This window comes from Panonychus citri, unplaced genomic scaffold (genome assembly GCF_014898815.1).
Source record: "Panonychus citri isolate SS breed McGregor unplaced genomic scaffold, ASM1489881v1 Contig00090, whole genome shotgun sequence".
Taxonomy (NCBI): domain Eukaryota; kingdom Metazoa; phylum Arthropoda; class Arachnida; order Trombidiformes; family Tetranychidae; genus Panonychus; species Panonychus citri.
Genome location: NW_026515495.1, coordinates 474,580 through 495,272, shown reverse-complemented (window position 1 = coordinate 495,272; position 20,693 = coordinate 474,580). Strand labels below are relative to the sequence as shown.

The window sequence follows — 20,693 nt, the reverse complement described above, 5'->3', positions numbered from 1 at the left end:
TCCATCCTCTCTCTCTCTCTCTCTCTCTCTCTCTCTCTCTCTCTCCAGTATACACAAGCTTCATCACCAATCAAAATCATCTGTTCCAATCAACACAATTCATCTAATTAGTCAAACATCAGAGACAAATTAACCATCGCCTGATTGGATCACTTTAAATTTACTATCAGTTTTTTTGGTTAACCCAAAAATTAATGTTATACAAAGACAAAGTGTATACATTCAATGTAGATGGATAATCATTATTTTTATATTTATGAAAACATTGATTGTTCAGATACAATTGAGGAAAATGATAAAAGGAAAAGTGAAAAATTTGATATTAGTGCACAATCATTGGTTTTTTTTACTAAAAAACCATTGAGAGAATTTATGAAAAAAGTGATTTTCTATTAACCATATTCACAGAATCGTAATTTTCATCTGTATATTCACTCAAATTTGTTTGTTTCTTTAATTGACTCAATGAATTGGAATCTTTTTTGATTCAATGGGACACACAGATTGATTTGGATTCTGCGAACAAAAAAGAGAGAGAGAGAAAAGGAAACGGAAAAGGTTTTATAAATAATCGTTATTCTTTTTTTTTCTTTGACTGAGTTACATAAATTAAGAAAGTGATGGAATGATGACAATTTGTTTTAATCATCATGATGATGGTGTAAAAAGAAAGACAAGTTTCCTCTTGTTAATTATCTTTCTCCCAACAGATAAACGTTAATCTTGTTGATGAAGTTTCAATGTGTCTCTTTGGGTGTTAAACATGAGAATCATGGTAATCATCATGTCGCTGATTATGAACAGGGTTTGAGAGAGAGAGAGAGAGAGATGAATGTGAAATGAGAAGAGTGAGTTGAGGGAGAAAGATGGTATTAAATACCACGGAAGACTTAATTTTCACAGTTAGCAAATTGTTGAGAAAATTGTTGATTGAAATAAATGAACATTTGAGAAAAGTGATAATGAAGATGAAGATGATTAAGAAAAAGTGATGATTAAATGAATCATTAAGCAATTGATTATGATTTAGAGAGAGGGAGAGTGAGATTTTGGTGCACTGATTGTTGTTTATCAATCAACTAATTAAGTTAACATTTATTGTTACAATCTAAACCTATGGTTGATGTTAATTGTTCATCTGTTTGATGATAAAACTTTTTCATCTCTTAATTTGATTTAATCATTTGAGCAATTAAGTTAATTTATAACATCGTAATAATCATGCTAATTAACAAAGAGCATCTTTGTCTTAACTGTCTTCAGTCTCTCTCTCTCTATCTTCACTATCACTAGTTAATTTACTTAGTTAATTAACTAGAACTTTGTAATTCTCACAATTAAATCTTAATTGCTGGTTTACTCTTTCTCGTTAATGAATGAATTAAATTGTGTATTTGAGATTCATGTTTTGTGCTTAATAGTTGATTGTTGATTTTACTATTGATTGTTATTAATTTGAAGCCAAAATCAACTAATCAATTGATAAAAATCATCTCGTAATGTTAATTAATCACAAATTAATCATAAATAATTTGTATTCTTTTGATTATCTGGTCTTTAAACAGTCAACTTAATCTTAATCTTGTTCATCTTCTTGTAAATGTTAATCTGATTAATCCATCATTAGGAAATCCTTTTGATTTGTAACAATCAAATTTCCTAATGAATGAATCACAATCAAATTCATCACAATGATAATAGTAATTAATAATTAATGTTAATAATAATGACTATTAATGACTTTGCCTTTTACATTTCTTAAATTACTATTTAGTTTTTTTGTCGCAATTGTTGACTGATTTCAATGATTGATGAATGATATGAGAGAGAGAGTGAGTGAGATGTTGATTGATTTAATCCGATCGATAATCTTAATCCTCTGAACAGATTCCACTTCGTTGTTTCCGTTGATATCGTCTAATCTTACGATCCCATTCCTCGGACCATTCGACTACCAGTGATTGTCGATCAGCAATTAGCCCTCGGGGCTCAGTTTCTCGCTCTTCGATTCCTGTTATAACCACGAGAGAAAAGCAGAGAGAGAGAGAATTAATTAAATTGTAAGTTAATTAGTTTTCTGGGTGAATAATAATGATGGAAAATGAAAGAAACGGCAAAATGTTGAATTGGATTTAGATGAGAAAAGATAAAATCATGATGACCATTGGGCTCTCGACAATTAATTCAATGTGACAATATTGACACAAAGATAATCATTAATGATTCATAAAAATTTATATTTCTTTGGCTATTGATTAGTTTAATATGTTGATTGTCATCAAATGTAAATAGTGATCATCATTAATATTATGTTGTCAGTTAAATTGTTCACAGTTAGTTGATCACTAATCTTTAATCTATAGTCAATCAACACGTTTTTTCCCATCCTAATTATCATGCTAATCAATTCTAATGATTGTGATTACAATTTTATCAGTTAAATCAACTATGGAAAAGTAATTCCAATATCATTCAGAACAATCAAATGGTCACTATTTACATATTAATTTAACCACATTGGCTTTAATCACTCACAACCAGCAACAATTTATCAACACCAGAAAGTTGATTATTTACCCAAAGATAAAACTGTTAATCAGTAAATTGTAATCTAATTGTAACTTAAAGGATTTTCTAACCTAATCCTAAATGAGGATAATATTGAAGATTTTATATTAATTGACTTAATTGTAATATAAACCATTGTTTAAATATCAATCATTATAAACTGAATTAAATAGTGTTAAGGTTAATTAGGTGATCTAATTACTTTTAGCTGATGAATAAGGAAGAGACAAGAAAGTGATTAATAAATTGCCAATTGTTGAGGATAATTTTGTTGACACAATTTGACAACCATGTAAACAATTTCAATGTTATTTTCCAACATGATGATGATGATTAACATTCATGATGATGATCATCATCAACCATTGAATTGGTTCAATAATCAAAGGGAAAAAATTGTCAGACAAAATGAAGCAAAAAAAATCGTAATTCATTGAGATATATAATCATTATCATGTTATATAAATGATGATAACCACGGAATGGGAGATGATGGAGAAAGAGAGAGAGGAAAGTTCTGGGAAGAGGATGGATGAAATTACGGATACGGAAATGATGACGATTATGAACTTACCTATAATGATGTAGTTTTCTTTGATTTTCATCTTAGGACATTTACATGCAAGATCTTGTACTGGAACCCAAAGTGATTCTGGTCCACGCCTTAACTTTGTTACAGTGTGTTTATAAATCTCTATTATTTGTATTGTGAATCGAATCCAGTCTCCAATTGTTTCCCTGGAGACAACATTAGCTTCAATTGCTGGAATATTGTGATTATCATGAGGAAAAGGAAGAAAAGTGTAAAAAGTAAAATAATAGAAATGATCATGAAAATGATATAAGAATCATGGAATTGGAATCAACTTTATTTTCTTATAATAGTTGTTGTTTGGGTTATTTATGTTTCTATTGGTTTTTATATGTTGGACTTTATTTTCTTTGCTTGTAACATCAAATTGTCTTGAAATCTTCAACTTGAAATTTATCTTCATCTCTTTATCCTCATCATTTTCTCACAGGCAAAATAATTCAATGTCAATGTAACATGGAAAAGAGAGTGAAAAGAGAGTAACAATAAAAAAAGTTCCGTTTTTTTGTCAATATTTTAATAGGAAAAACATTGGAACAAGTTCATTTTGTTTTACTTTTCTCTCCTCTGTTTGTTCAACTTTTATATCAGATGAAGATGAAGATGGAAATGGTCTCATCATCATCATCATCATTGTTGATGTTGATGCTCAATAGTATTTTCCTGTTCTAACAACATGATTGGCAAAATAGAAGAACATAAAAAGGTAAGATGAGAGAGAGATGATGATGATGATGAGAATGAGAATGATGAGGATGAAGATTTGATAAGGAGAAACTATTGGTATAAGAGTAAGATGATGATGATGATGATGAGGGAAAAGAAATCAAGTTTATGGTGTTGATGATGATGAGAGGAAGAGAGAAGATGAATAAGGTTGAGGATGAGTAACAAAAAAAGAGTAACAATGTATTCGAGATGAGGAAGATAAATAATGATGTTATCGGTGAAAGGATGAGGATGGAGATGATGATGATGATACAGAATCTGTTGAACTAACACTGAACCATATTGTCTGAGGTCAGATTAGGTTAGTTTATTTTTACCATTAAAAGTTTTCTCTAATGACAATTTGATATTAACCATTTTTTTTGTTGCTATTTTTCAAAATTTATCCAAAAATATTGAAATTATAATAATGATCATCATGTTGATAGTTTTTCCCTTTATTCAAATGATTCTGTAGATTCAAGGTTAATACTGAATTTCAGGAAAGTGATAATGATTTTCATGTAACACTGGGAGTTGAAAGTGATGATAATGTTGCTCCATGTTAATTATCATTATCATTAGTTGATATTTACAGTTAATCGTTTCAAGTTTAAATTATTTCTCCATCAACTGAATGAAACTTTCTTGATTATTGTGAGTAAATTTGATTGCAATCAGTATCAATTTAGATATATAAATTGTTACTCTAACTTACGATGATCAATTAAGTGAGAGAAAATCATTTTTTCCCTTAATTGACTAACATTAAATATCACTAATTAGTTGAATCTTCTTCTTCTTCTTAATTATCTTGTAATTAAATGAGATATTCATGTTTCAATCATAATTATTTTAACCACCAAGTTGGTATATGAAGATAATTAATCAACAAATTGTATCAAATTGTATATTAATTACTTGTTTGTAATTTATTATTGTAAAAGATAATCAATCAACTATGAAAATTAAGAGAAACAAAAAATTATCATAATTTAAAAATAAATCACAACAATTTGTTTTCAATTAATTCTCAATAGTGAAAAAAAAGTTAATCAACAATTACGATGACAATCAATTGATATCAAAAAAAAATCGTAACAGTGTTTGAGTTATGAATTTAACTGGATTTAACTGATTACTTAGATTTAAAATTGAGTAGGATGAGCAAATGATTAAGATGATGGTGAGGATTAAGACGAGTTGATGATGTAACTGAGGAAACTGATGAAGATGATGATGAGGAGGAGGATGAGGATGAAGATGAAGATGAAGATAAGGAGGCCATTGAAAAAGAGGAAGAAACTGATTACTTGAGGTTATCTCAGATTCAGTTTCATGATGGAATAAAAAAAAAGACTCATTCTAATCCCATGAGGAACAGAATCAAATGATACTTTACTTTTGATTAAAAAAAGAGATCCCATTGAGATAATCAAGGAAAAGTGTAATAAGTTAAATGATTATAAATCAAGAGCAATTTAATGTGATAATAATTTAACAAGGTTAATGGGAAATCAAAACAAGATTAGTCTTCCAGGTAAACTTTAAGTGTATCCAATGTAATATTAACATTATATCTAATTGCTTTCAGTTATCTATCACAATTATCATCATGATCAAGGTGAAAAAGAGGTGTTATCATGATGTTTGAAAAGGTTATCCAAAATATTATCACATGAAATGAGGTAGAAAAAAATAAATCTTGATAAAAGTTGTGTCATTTTCAACAAGTACATATAAATATTATATCAATTGGCTCTTACTACAATTCAGTTTTACCTGGAAAACTAATCAATTTAATCATCACCATTAAACTTAATTCAAAAGCGCAATTGACAATCAGAGATTTTCAAAATAACCACACAATGATTATTCATTCAGAATCAAATGGATAATGATAATGATCATGATCATGATCACCATCATGATGATGCTAATAAATTGAATGGTGGGAATGAAGATTAAGCTTTAGAATCTAATATAATAATGATAATTTGATTTTCACCTGAAATGATCAAATTTAATCCGATTCATGAAAATGAGCAATACCCAAAATTTTTTTACACTTTTTGATATTGAAAAATGAAATTGAATTAACACTTAACTACTTTACAATGTAAATTATGATCAAATTGTGTTGACAGGATTATTATTATCACTTTTTTCATCATCATCATGAAAACCACTGCACTATTATGATATCAAAATGAGATTTAACTTAATACTCAAAATGAATAAAAAATCAATAATAATGATGAAATTTGTGTTAACATGTGAAAAAAAATTGTTGATTGTTAACAGTTGATAAGATTTAATAGTAATCATAATATTGGTCTAGACGTAATTTGATTTGATTCAATTTAATTTACATATAAAGAGATGTTGATTGTCTCAATTAAAATGAGCAGAGACAATTAACAATAAAGGTAATACAGTAAGTTAATAGTAAATTTGATCAATGAAATCAGGTTCAGGAAGTTTTCAAATTGATTTTCCAATCAGAGTGTAACAAAGGTGATTATTATTAATATTGAATCTTTGGTGAAAAACTTGAATAATATTAAGCTAAGAGTATGAATGAGAATGAGTAACATGATGAGGATCATCAAACTAATGAAAGAATCATATTAATGTAAGATGATGATGAAGATGAAGCATCTCTCTCTCTCTCTCTCTCTCTCTCTTTCTCTTTCTCTCGATGAATATAATCTGTCTTCCGTCATTCTTCCCCCTGAGAATTGACAGAAAAGCTCAGAGGGATTTTTATTTATCTTATGAGAGTAGAAAGTGAGAAAAAATCTCTCAGAGTTTCTGATAGACTAACCCATGGATCTTTATTGAGGATTTTTAATAACATTTTATTCACAGTTGATAAGCATTCACTTTTTTTTCCTAGTAAAAGTTTACTGTTCATTTCCTTACACGGAGGGAAAATAAGATAGATAATCACATTGAATAATCAACTTCATCATTATCTTTATCATGATAATAACAGTCTCTCTCTCTCTCTATCAGTTTTTCATTCACTATCAAACTTGATTACAATACAATGGAACCAATGAATCACTCCCTGGAAACATGAGGCATCAAAAATCAGATAACAAACCTCGAGGCGATTCAATAGTAACTCTATTGTAATACTTGAGTTTTTTTCCCTCTAATGTTCATTCAAGATAAATATTTCAACTTTAAAGTTTACTAAATGATCACAATGTGATTACAATTTTAAATTGATTACGAATAATAATCATCAGTGATTAACTCATGTAACGAGAATGAATTTGCTTCATTGAACCATAGAAACAAGTATCGTAACTTTTAATCATCTCAATGTAACTGATTGTTGAGACTGAACTGTTCAGTATCTCTTGTTGTTTTCTCATGGAAACTAACAACATCATTGAATATGTTGATATAAGAGAAAGTGAGAATATGATGAAAGTGATGTGGTGATGAATGATGATGATGATGATAAATTTGAATAAAAGATTATAAATGGAAGCTCTTGTTTCCAAAAAGTTCAATTATTCATCAATATCCAAGGTAAAAAGATATTAGTGGAAGAAAAGTTTTTTCCTTTGTATTTTGTGTCTACTGAAGGAGAAAATGTTTCTCTCTATACATTTTTTTTTCTGCTTACTCTCTCACATTGAATACCCTCCATGAGAATACCTTCTAGACTATGTACACAATATTCATTACAGTTTGTGATGCGCTGGAATGTTAAAGGCCATTTAACTGTGCGATTTGATGAGCGAAAGATATAATATTGTTGAGAGCATCTATTGACAATCAAGGAGAAAACATTTTAATAGTGTTACCATTGATTGTATTAATACGAGAGAGAGAGAGAGTGAGAGTGAGTGAGTGAGGGAGAGTCCATTAAGGATTAATGTTTAGGTGAATAAACAACAACACCCACTGAATAGGAAGGGAATGACTCATGAAGAAGAAAAAGAGATTTCCAAGATGAAGGAAGATGCGGAGATGAAGATGAAGATGAAGATAAAGATGAAGGAGGAGAGAGAGAGAGAGGATAAGAATGATGAGGATAAGGTGATGGAAGAAGCAACAACATAAAACAAAGAAGATGAGATCAACTATATTAGATTGAGATTCGTTTATGTATCAGTAACTATGGAATCGGATGAGATACCTTTCCAATTGTCAGCGATTTTTTCACCTCAGAAAAAAGGAGAAATATAATCAGGTAACTGATTCTCATTCCATGAATAAGAAACTTGAATTTACTATTGTTTACTATTGAATTTACACTGGTCACTGTTAATTTGATAACAATGGTCAAGTTGATCTGATAGAAAGTATCACTCGGCTCCGTGATTAGTTTACAGTTGCAAGTTAATCTAATTAGTTTTTCTACTCTAAATTTGAATACGATTGTGAGGATTAAGGTTAACACAATTGACTGAGTTTTTCATGGTGGAAAAAAATTACTTTCACTAACCTGATCAGTCTGTGTGAGTTAATCAATGCATGATAATCAAATATTCAAACATTTGGAAATCATTTGAGTGGAAAAAATTAATAATACCAAAGGTAAAAGTTGCAAAAAAAGTTGAAACAACTTCCTGTTATCCAGAATTCATGGTGAAAATATATAATTTCAAGTCTATAAACTGTGAATTCTGAATACAAGGCAGAACTTTTTTTCTTCCTTCTCTCCTTTTCAAAAAGGTGTAAAGGTGAAAGTAAAAGTTACACAAACTCTCAAATTCATTTCTAAATCACCTTAAGAAATTGTTTCCATTATAATCAATTAATTAAAGTAAATTGAGTTTGCAGATTTTATTACAATTACGAGAGATGAGGATGCAAAGGGAAATTGTGAAGAAGAAGAAGAAAAAAAAATTCATTCAACTAACTAATTGTTAGTTTAATGAATCAAAACTTTTCAGTAATAATTTGAATCTGTTTTCTCTTTCACTTGATGAGTGAATTAAGATTCAAGATGAAAAGTTTGTGATGTTAATTCACCAAGAATGAAATTCTTGAGATTTTTTTTTCTCTTCTCAACAAATAACATGTTAACAGTTATTTTCGTTTACAGATAACTAAACACCTTCGATGATTTCGATGAAGAAAAATTATCTCTGGTGAATAAACTCAAGGAATTACAGTTCGGAATTTCAGTTATCTTTTCCTATTCAGAACTTTTTCATCATCATCATGTTATTTATCCTCATCATCTTTTTTTATATTTACTCCTTTTTACTGATCATAATTATATCCAATCTATTTTCTTGTTGTTTCGAGAAACTTTTTCACCCATTTGCTCAATTGATCTGAGCAAAAATGAACTTCATCCAGAATTATGATTGACACTCAGTTATATTGATACAAGTAAATCACCAATTAGACTTTCGCTTGATTGTAATTAACTTTGATTATCCTTTTGATTTCATTGACATTTGAAAGTTTCAATGGGCCAAAAATGTTACGATTTGTAATTTTCAAAGTTGATTAAAAGACTTCACTTGATTTGATTTGACAGAGCAAAGAGAAAGTCATTAAACTGGATTTAATTACGTTGATACTTTTTAATTTGATAATTAGAGTAACAATTAACTTACCAAAGTCTCTTCTGCAAAATTTTCGCAAACTTAACTGATTAACTTCATCTCGACAATCATCGCAATTATCAGATTCTAAAATTAGAAGATTAGATTGAAAAGATTAGTTTATTATTCAATTAGAGGTTTAAGATTATTAAGATAATGGAAATAAATTGTTTGATTGTTTAGATTGGTCAAGTGATAGTATTAAAGTGAATAACTATTAATTCAATTGTTGAATTGGTCAAAATGACCATTACATTTGATTAAGTTTATTAACTTACCAGTTGTTTGCTGTTTGTTAACTTCATATGCTGATGCAATTGGAACCATATTGCTCATAGGAACACCTAATTCATGGGAGATAATAATGAAAATCAATGAGAAACTGAATCTGAACAATGAAATGAATCAAGTGTAATACAATTATCTTGATAAAATCGATAATTATTGTTATTATTATCTCTCTCTCATTGAGATGAAAGTAAATATATAATGTTGTTAATAGTATTTTGGGTTTTCATTGATACATCAGGTAAAATTTGATTATCACAATTAAATAAAGGATAATGATCAAAATCAAGATGAGAAACAACTGAAACTCAACTGATTAGAGAGAGAGAGAGAGAGAGAGAGAGAGAGAGAGAGAGATAGAGATGAGAGATGAACATGAACATGAACAACATGAATCGGATAATCGGATTAACTGTGGAAACCAAAATAATACAATTGATTAACTTACGAACACAAGGAGCTACAGTTGATCGACTCTGTTGATATCCTTTAGCACATCGATTACAGGTCACCCCAGTTACACCATCTTTACATGGACACTGTCCAGTTGTTTGGTTACAGGTTCGCCCAGAAGCACCAACAGGGTGACATTCACAAGCTTAATAAGGACAAATAGCAAATAAAAAAAAACACATACAAGATTAAGACCATATGATGAACATGATTAGACAATCAAATTGAAATTAATCTCACATTGATTTATGTGATTTATTGCTTTTCATTGTGTATTTTTGTTGTTGTTATCATTATTATTATATCGTTGTCATAATGATAATAATAATATAATAACAATTAATTGAGATAAACGTTATTGATATGAACAAAAAAAAGTAGATTATCTTGAGATTATTATTGAACAATATTATCAATGCTGTTATCAGATTGACAATTGAATGGTAAACGTAATAGGATTGTTGATACAGTTCAATATATATATTTACTATTATGACAATGATATTGTCATTGATATTCAATGAGAAAATCGAAATGTTTTATTGTCAAGTTATTTGTCCTTTTGTCCAGAATTATTATATCAGTTTCTATGTATCGAAATTGTTGATAACAAAGAGACACAATTTACTCTAGTACAAAATATTTTCCTCTGTATAGACTTACGTTTACATGCTTTTCGATGGGTTATTGGTTTTGTCGAGTCTCGATAATAACCTTCACGACAATAGTGACAATGTCGACCTGCAGTATTGTGTCGGCATTTCAAGCAAACACCGCCCGATTTGCGTCCCGAAAGTTTGTACAATTCCATATTGAATCGACATCGACGTGCATGTAGATTACAGTTACAGGCTGAAAAGGAATAATAAACAAAAAGTAATGTTAAGAATTGAGAAAAATTCAGAGTTCTAAGTAATCAGTTAAATGGGTTTTTCTTTTTGTCAAACTTTTATTTCAATCATGAAAAGTTTTCTCTCTCTCTCAATTTCCATGAATTCACCTTATAATATTGCTCTTTATTTATTAACAGTAATATGTTTCTTGTTTAGTCTCTAGATATCATGAGGAACCATCATAGAGATTTCATTTATTATGATTTACCTTTTTTTTTCATATACGAAAAAATATATTATGAACAATGATAATATGTTGTTCCCATTATCATGTAAAAAAATTGAGGGAAAAGGTTCAGTTTTTCATGAAAAATTGACTCCCCAGAGAAAGTTATTCAAGTATTTCACCTTTTCAATACTTGTGATGGTTAAACTGCTATTTTATCATAATCAGAAAATGATAATCAACCATATATATAATTCATAGGATCCATTTGCATGAGAGAAACACCAAATCTGAGATGTTCAATGACATTAATTTTTCTTGGCTCTTCAACAGCAACAAGAAAGGGTAATAATAATAAGAATCATGATAGGAAAAATTAAGATGAATTTACAAGATAATTTCATGGGGAGAAAGTGAACTAGCATCGTACTTTTTATAATGAATGGATCAAAATATTCAAATTCTAATGGAAGAAAATTGTTATTATCAATAAAATGGTTGAAAATATGATCATGTTAATGATTTGGGTGGAATAAGAATTGGTAAACAAATCTGAATAACATGAATTTCTGATGAACTTTCAAAAGCTACGAAAATGGTAATAAAATTTTGATAGAACTGAAATATTTTATTTACATTCGAGAGAAAGAAAAGTTCACTCAAATTCGTAAAGATTGATAACAGAATTTGTGCCAAAGTTAAATTAGAGAAAAAAAAGTTGATAGTAATGAGTTCGAAACACGAAATCATGATACTCGGAAAAGTTATCATTCCATCTAGAATTATTATCACAATTTAAGAATTTGAATATTGGTTGGAAAATTTCATCTTCTTTTCTCTTGAATCAATTGTCAATTAGATTTGAGGTTGAGAATAATATTAGTTGAATCTAATTCAGAGTAATATTCAATTTAAAGGTTCTCTTCTGGTTCTATTTCAGGTTCGAAAAGAAACTCAAGAACTTTTCGAGGGATTTTCGATAATCAATAAAACCAATAAGGTTTTTTTCGAGTAAAAAATAAAATTATTATCCAAGAAAAGAAGCAAAAAAAAAGAAAATAAGTTTCTCTCTCTTATAAGAAGCAATTTTTCCTTAAAACTTTAGATGAAACTGTCAAAGAAGATGAAGAAACATTTGAGATGAATTTTCTCTTCCTCATCCTCATCAATACTCTCTCAGGAACATCACTTTATGTGTACAGTTATTATTATTATCATTTTCCATCGCTACAAAAATAATAGCAACATGAAAATTGGATTCATGGCTTCAAGATAATAATAATAATAATCGTGATTCAGATTCTTAATAAAATATTAAAACAGAAAAAAAGAGAAAATTTTTCTCCATCAAATCCCTAGACTTACACATCCATATCCATGTACATGTTTCCCTTTTACCTGTAAAATTTACAGGTAAACAATTAGATAAAGTTGATTTGTGATGTAAGCAGAAATTAACATAATTGTTACAAATTAGTTTGATTATGTTTAATTGTGTAAACATAATAATAATGTATTACAATGATTAACAAGAGGAGAGAAGAAGTGAAAAAAAGTTGTATTCTCAATCTATTAAATAACAGTAACTTGTTTTCACTTAAAATACTTGAAGAAAAAGTTGTTTATGCTTTTGATGTCAACATTGCACTTGTTAGGCAGACGGAGGATGAGGATGAGGATGAGGATGGAGAGAGAGAGAGGGAGATGAAGAGGTTTTCAAAATGTAGGTGGAAGATGGAGAGAGAGAGAGAGAAAAGCAAATGAATGAATTTGATCCTTACGAGTTGGCGATGATTATGATGATGGAGCTGATTCCCTGACAGGTCAAGCTAAACTCTGTTTCTACTATTCAATTGTAATGGAGGCGGATTTGGATCCTAAATCACAATAATAATTTGGCTCACAATTTATTGTGGATAATATAAGTTGGCATGATTATTAAAGCCACCATAAGTTACTATTTATCATCCATCAAATGTGAGGGAAAAAAAGTCTCACAATTGCAAGGATAATATTGCTAATATTTGCAAAGACAATTTTCCATCTTGTTTGTTCAATCAACAAGAAGAAGAGAGAGAGAAAAAAAATTGGAGAGAGAATATTATATATTTTTCTCACTCACTCACTCACTCACTCACTCACTCACTCACTTTGCCTCTTGATGTTTAATGGTGTTGATGGTGTTGATCAAATCAACTAAATTTCTCTTCTTTTTCTATTAATAGTGATGAAGTTTAAATCGCAAAGATTAAAAGTGTTGTGACAATTAATCTTCAATCAACTTATTAACAACTAATGAGATGAAGAGAGAGAGAGAAAGGTGAACATGATAAAAGTTTTTCCATTACCCAAATGATTTCCAATTTCCAACTAATCAAAGAATATGATTGATTAAGAAAACATTTTAATGACAATTAGCCATTTTCGCGAGAAAAAAAAACATTCATGAATTAATGATTACCTATTGAGAATTCATATTAGATAATCATCTCTCTTGTTAAGTGCTAATGAGTCTTTAAGATTGATGATCAATTTTGTTTCTCCTTCTCCCTTCAATCGGAAATACAATCTAAAACTTTTTCCTGTTCAATCTACTACAAATCGTGAAGGTTTTCATCTTACTCTTGAATAATTAACAGATTAACAATTAAGTTGAATGATCTTTCAATTAATCTGAAATCTGTAAACTAGAAGCCCAAAAGGAAAATTAAGTTTAAGTCCATTCTCAAGGTTCTATCAGTTTTTCAATTACTATTATTATTCAATTTTCTTCTTGGGTGTAACGATCTCGTTGTGAGTTTAGTTCTTGATAATATTTACTATTCGTTGGCCTTGAAAATCATTCATTCCACTTCTTATATTAATACATATAAGATTTTCAGTGCGATCTTTTTTTAGGTTGAAAAATCGCCTTAAATTCATTTGATATAATTAAAATAATCATGAACACTCCTTGAACTTGTATATAATCTGATATTCTTACTGTTTCCTTTAGATTATCATTCTGTAAATAGTAATTAACAACAATCAAATTTAATTCTTGCAGAGGAAAAAAAAAATTGTTGCAAAATCGTGCAAATCAAAATTAACTAATAACAATAATAAAAATCATGATTTTCGCTATTTACTTACTGTTTAATTTAACTTTTAATTCAGTTAATTAAAAAGGTAAATAGTTAATTAAATTGAATTGCAAGAGAAACAAAACAAAAAATTATCAAGATAATAATAAAACTCTATCTCCTCCTAGTATATTTGTTCATTTAATGCCCTCAGGCATTTTGAGTTTTTCTTGTTGCTGTTGTTTATTTGATTCTTGTTTACTTTTTCTTGTTAATTGAATTGACAATTGAAATGAATTACCCTGTAATAAGATACTTGTAGATGCTGTTACTGATCAAATTAATCAACAATCTTGAACTTTCAACAATTCTGAGATTATTATTATTTTCAATCAGTTTTTCACCATAATCATCAGGGCTAATTTGATACTCTAATGTTTACATTATACTCCAAGCCTACTTTTATTATCCTGTTAAATTACAGGATAATCATCATGATCATCATGATATATTGAATTCTGTGAGTCTTATCATCTTACGTGGGAGTTATAATTATCCGTAATTTAAGATGAAACTACCAAGAATCATCAACAATTAAACTTAAATACTACCCAACAATTTAAATCGTTTCCTTATTATAACTTTTTTTATTATTTATTAAACTTTTTCATTCTAACATTCAAATTGATGAGTTTTGATTAATTTTCATAACAATTAACGATTTATACTTTACCAAACTATCATAGTTAATATTAGTTACTGGGAGTTTTTTCCCCCTGTAATTAATTGTTATAACAATTAACTTTGAATTACTAATCTAATGAATAACAATTAGTGTAAATTAATGATTTACAAGGAGCAGTAATTGATTTGAATCTAAATCACTATTGATTAAGTTGTCTTTTAAAACGTTAATTTGATCAGATTAACCAAGTTAATCAGGTATATTAAAGTTGATTAGATGATAATGTTTAATCACTAGGAAAATTTTTTCTAATTTAAACCGGATTTAGTTTTCGCCATTATATTTTATTCAAGTGAATCAAACAATTGTAATCATTTAGATTTGGAAATTGAATTAAACGAGTTAATTTACAATCAACTCATTAGGCTGTTAATTAATCATGATGATATGATTTTGAATAATTTATTATGATCATTTAATTGTTTTGGTCTCTCTTTCTCATCAAGAAACTTTTCAATCTAATAAAGTAAATTAATCCATTGATTGTAATCAATTGATTATGGGGATCATTAACTGTTACGGTTTCGAAACCCTTTCAAGGGTAAAAGGTGTATAAGGATATTAATCATAATCAAAGTTAATGATAAGCTATCAAGATCTAATGTCCAATGGAAAATAAATTGTCACCAATACTTTTGATGATCATCAGTCAACTGATTTAATGACAATCAGACATTTAAGTGAAATCCTTTTGAAACTGATCGTTAAAAAAGGTGAGATAAGTAGACACACTAAATCGAGAGATGGATAATGACAGAGATTAGTGATTGTTATTTGAAGATTTATTGACAGAGTGAGAAAAGAAGGGAGAAAGATGAGGGAGAGAGAGAGAGAGAAATGGGAAGAAATGAAGAGAGAGAACTGACCACCTAAAGAGGGACATATGATCATCTAACAAATAGAATTGACAGATTATCGGCCCCTCAGGTTCAAGGGTAAAAGTTAAATGAGACCAGAGGGTAACAGTTATTTCGGCCTCAAACTTCCCACTGGTGCCGTCAACAAGTGACTTGTGAATGTGAATAAATTTTAGACAAACAAATGACTCGAGAAAATAAGAGAGAGAGAGAATTGTTGATGGTAAGAGGAGAAGATGAGGATGAACAAGATGATGAAAGAAGATGATAATCACCATACTCTCTCTCTCTCTCTCTCTCTCTCTCTCTCTCGACTCTACTTGCTCTTCCATTAACCTGATTTTCACCTTTTTTCATCTTTGTCACATATCTACCTGGTCATCTGGTTGCCAAGGTTTATCCTTGGTCCTGATCTCACCTTATCAACACAAGAAATGACGATTATCCTCAACAGACAAGAAGTGGACCCTTGTCAACATCAATGAAACTATCGATTATTGAAATCTTTCCGATAATAAATAAAAAAAAACCCCATTAAAATGATAACAGGAAGCAGAAATTAGTGATAACTGTAATTAAATTAACAGGTTCTCATCTTTAGATTACATTAAATGGACAAATTTTCAGAAAATGGTCATAAAATTGACCATTATCACGATAACGAGGATATTACAATTCATATAAAAACTATTTAAAAAAGTAACAACAATTAGTTGAAACTGTCAACAACTATTTAATATGTTAATATGAATTAAATGATAAAATATATTGAAACTTTATAATGAGAAATTGGAATCAAATTAAATCAACTATTAATACTTAATCATTAACTCCCATTAATCATTGATCGTTCAAATTAAAAATCATCTCAATTTAAATTGTTTACAGTTAATAAATTATCAAGCTCTTTGTAAGGAACAGCTATTGAGGGTCAATTCCGTATTTGGAGGGATTGGTCAATATGAATGGTCAAGATGCTCAAAAATAGGAAAAAAAATTCTCATTTTTTTCTGATAAATTAACATGAAATTGTGATTGTTTTATTTTCCATGAGATAATATATCAGATTTCATTAGAGTGAAAATGGTTTCAGATATCAGATTGAATATTATTTTACAACTTTGAGAGATTCAATGATCTTTAATGGTTATTGATCAACAGAAAGAGAGAGACAGTGAAATTTTGAATAATTTATTTGATTATTATGTTGATTAACCAAAAAATCTGATTGTTTGATCGGAAATCTAATCCCAATAGTAGCAATTAAGAGACTAAATTAAACTTTTTTTTTCTTCTTCATATCAATTGTGTTTACAATTTAATTGTTTTCTGTTCTGGTTGATAATCCAAGTCTATTATATTATATTAAATGTATTAACTTTGTGCTTTTTTTTTGTTCATCATATTTACCCAAATTGTAACGGTGATTAATTAACTAATTAATAGATTATATCAATAGCCTGTAACCATATGAGATATTAAATGAATCAACAATAATAACCTTGAATCCTGTTGATGATTAACAAGGATTGTTATGGTTAACAGATTATTTCCTTTGATGAATTAAATTTACTTAATTAAAAGTTTACTTTTCTGTTCTGTTGTATTATTATTATTATTATTATTCCTGACAATTGAATTGAAAATTAACCCAAGAGTAAGTGATTAGTTAAGTAAACTTAATATTTACTTGATTATGGATTAAGATTGATGCTTCAACTAACTGAATTTGGTGAAATAATAATCGTATAGTTAACCTATATACCTTTAATTGTTGCAAATTAACTGGAAACTAGATTAGCCTTGTTACCACTTTATTAGTTAATCAATCAACTGTTACCATGTTGGACTGAACCTTGTTGAAAAAAATAACAATGAAAATAAAGGACAAACCTGAAAATAGGAGTGGAAATGTAATAATAATGACATGGAAATGTAATGAGTTGAATTGGAAATTACAGTTTGTGAAATATTAATAAACTTTATGAGCTAAATAAAGATAATAAATCATCAACAATTGAATGAAATTGAAACACCATCATGATAATATGAGATTAATCAAGAATTTATATTATATTAAATGTATAATCTCATTTATCGTTTTACTTGTTTTTTTTTTTTACTTTCCTATTGATGATAAAGATGAAGATGGAAATTGAGTATAAATATATTTATGTTTGTATGTGTATAGATAATGAATGAATCATGAATGAGAGATATTGAAATTTACTGATTAAAGAATAATGATAATTTCAATGTTTCATCTTGTGATGGACTTACGTTTACATTCATGAGCATTTTGGGCTGTGGCTCTTGCCCATGGGACATCAAAATGAAATGGTTTGCATTTCTCACAATCACGTCCCGCTGTGTTGTGTTTACATTCACAGGTAAGGTGGCCTTCTCGGTTGGTGATGCACCTAAACACAATCAGGAAAGAAAAAGGTAAGAAACAAAAAAAATGAGAAATATAAGAGAACCAAAAATTAACTCGAAATTTTCTTCTCTCAAAGATTATAATCTTGAGGTAGAAATTATTGAATGACCTTTCAAAGGCCAATGTTTTTGTTTGAATATACAGGTCAACATAGAGAGAGAGAGAGAGAGAGAGAGAGAGAGAGAGAGAGAGAGAGAGAGAGAGAGATGATGTTGATTATGATGATGATGCTAGAGGAGGAGGGAGGTTGTTCCTAGTGAGGGTGTGGAACCAATTTACCCAAACATGTTATTATCTCTTTTAAACATGATTTTGAAACACAATTAACTGTAACCTTTAACCTCGAGTTGAGTTTTCTCTCTCTCCTCATAGACATTTACTAGACAGGCAAAGGAAAAGTTACTTTTCTGTGTGTTTATGTGCGATTTTTTTTGCTGTTATTGTTATCGAGAAACTTTTCTACCTTCCAATGGATTTACAAAAGGTTATCCTAATCATTATTAGATAAACTGGTCAATTTTGACTGATAGACAAGCATTAGGAAGATGATTAGTAAAAGGGAAAAAAAATTATCTCCAAATAATTTAAGTAATAACTTGCAGCACAATTTAAGTCAATTTGTTTTCATGGTTAATTATTGAGAGTAGAAAAGTTTATGTGTCTATGATTTGTTTTCATCTTTTGTTTATTTGCTTACACTTTACAGTTTTATGAACAGTTCATGATGAACAGATTAAGCCATCAAAATCTCAAGGTAAGTGAGAGAGAGAGAGAGAGAGAGAGAGATGAAGATAAAGCATAATCATCCTCATCACTTTTCTGATTGAAAACGTGAATCTAAATGTTTACTTTTGTGAAAGAATAAAAAAAAACAAAGTAACAGTATTGTTATGCTATAACTAATTGCGATTCTAATTTAATTGCCAACATGGAGAAAAAGTTAATAATAATAACAATAATTAAGATATGGGGTGAACTTTAGAGGATAAATGATGAGCAAAATTCATGTTACCTTGAGCCATGACCATTGCATTTGCATCTACCTCCCACTGCAAGATCGGAAACGGCATAGTAAAAAGTATCTTCCGGTTTATGGGCCATCAGCATATTTGATAAATCGGTTTCATTTGCAAATGGATCAAATAAATTTGATAATGGAAATGGTGTCGATCCTTTCAGTTGATTGTTACCGTTGTTCTCATTGTTATTATTATTATTATCATTGTTTATCTTATTACCAATGATGCTCCCGGTAATCCTATTGTCACCTTCTCCATCTGCATCTTCATCATCTTCTCCATCAGTTTCAAAATTGACCAAGGGTTGGTCAGTTTGACCATTAACGCGATTAAAAATCACTCGTATGTCAGTTGCTGTGACCCAATCTTGAAGAACTGGACTATTGTCAAAATCATAGGCCGAGGGTCGACCCTCTAGGGTTGAAAAGGCAACCCTACCTCCGGGCTGTGAATCAATTGGCTGTTCAAGACAAAGAGGTTCTTGTTCATTTGATTTGGTTACTGTTGATTTTGCTGGTCGACGATAAACTTTTAAACAATCAGATGAATAATATTGAAATGGTTGCCATGTTTCACCAAAATCAGTTGATTTCATGATAACCATTGAATCAGGTTTTTGTGAGCAAAACTGTAAACTAACATAAGTTAATTCATATTTTTTGCCCAAACTCAATGTTATTGAAATGTTTTCCGTTGGATCAGTAAATGATTCCGATATCCAGCAAGTTGTATTAGTCGGATTATGAAGATCCGTTAGATAAGCCACTGGATGACGTTGTTCAACATTAGAATCACTTATAGCCTGAATAAAAGATTATTATAATATTTAAATTTTCTGTCAACTTTTCTCAACAAGAAACTAAATTGTTCGTAACACTAGATTAATGATTAACATGCACATAGAATCACAAAAATGAATTGTCACAGAACTTGCCACATACCTTCACTTTTTTACCGAAAGCCGCATTCACGAAATCGGGAATACATCGAATTGGTTGTCCAATCTCATCGTAACAGGGTTCGTTTACTGAAACTGTTGATAAACTAGAAAATTGTGAAATAATAATTAATCCGATTGCATTGAAGATGCAGACAATTTGCATTTTGATTGACTAATCAAAACGATCAATTCAATTTGGTTGACACTTATTTAGTTTGAATAATTTTCATTGACAATGAAATTTTTCACCAGAATCAAAAAACAAACAGAATCAAAAAGTTTACACCAAGTTAATCAATCGCATCCAATGAAACTTGTACACTGAGGATGTTGGTCATCATCATCATCTTCATCTTCAGCATCAAGAATATCAAATACGAGTG

At 29.2% G+C, this 20,693-nt stretch overlaps 1 protein-coding gene across 1 annotated transcript; it reads right to left on the bottom strand.

Moving 5' to 3' along the window:
* Positions 1–213: 213 nt before the first annotated feature.
* LOC128387434 (netrin-3-like) lies at positions 214–20,648 on the bottom strand. The gene is made up of 9 exons (XM_053346634.1): positions 20,312–20,648; positions 19,364–20,172; positions 18,195–18,334; positions 10,855–11,043; positions 10,187–10,336; positions 9,729–9,794; positions 9,463–9,537; positions 3,143–3,331; positions 214–2,011 (listed from the first exon to the last, which is right to left on the bottom strand). Exons 1-9 carry the CDS (start codon positions 20,471–20,473, stop codon positions 1,872–1,874), a joined length of 1,920 nt encoding a protein of 639 aa, XP_053202609.1. The 5' UTR covers positions 20,474–20,648; the 3' UTR covers positions 214–1,871.
* Positions 20,649–20,693: the final 45 nt, after the last annotated feature.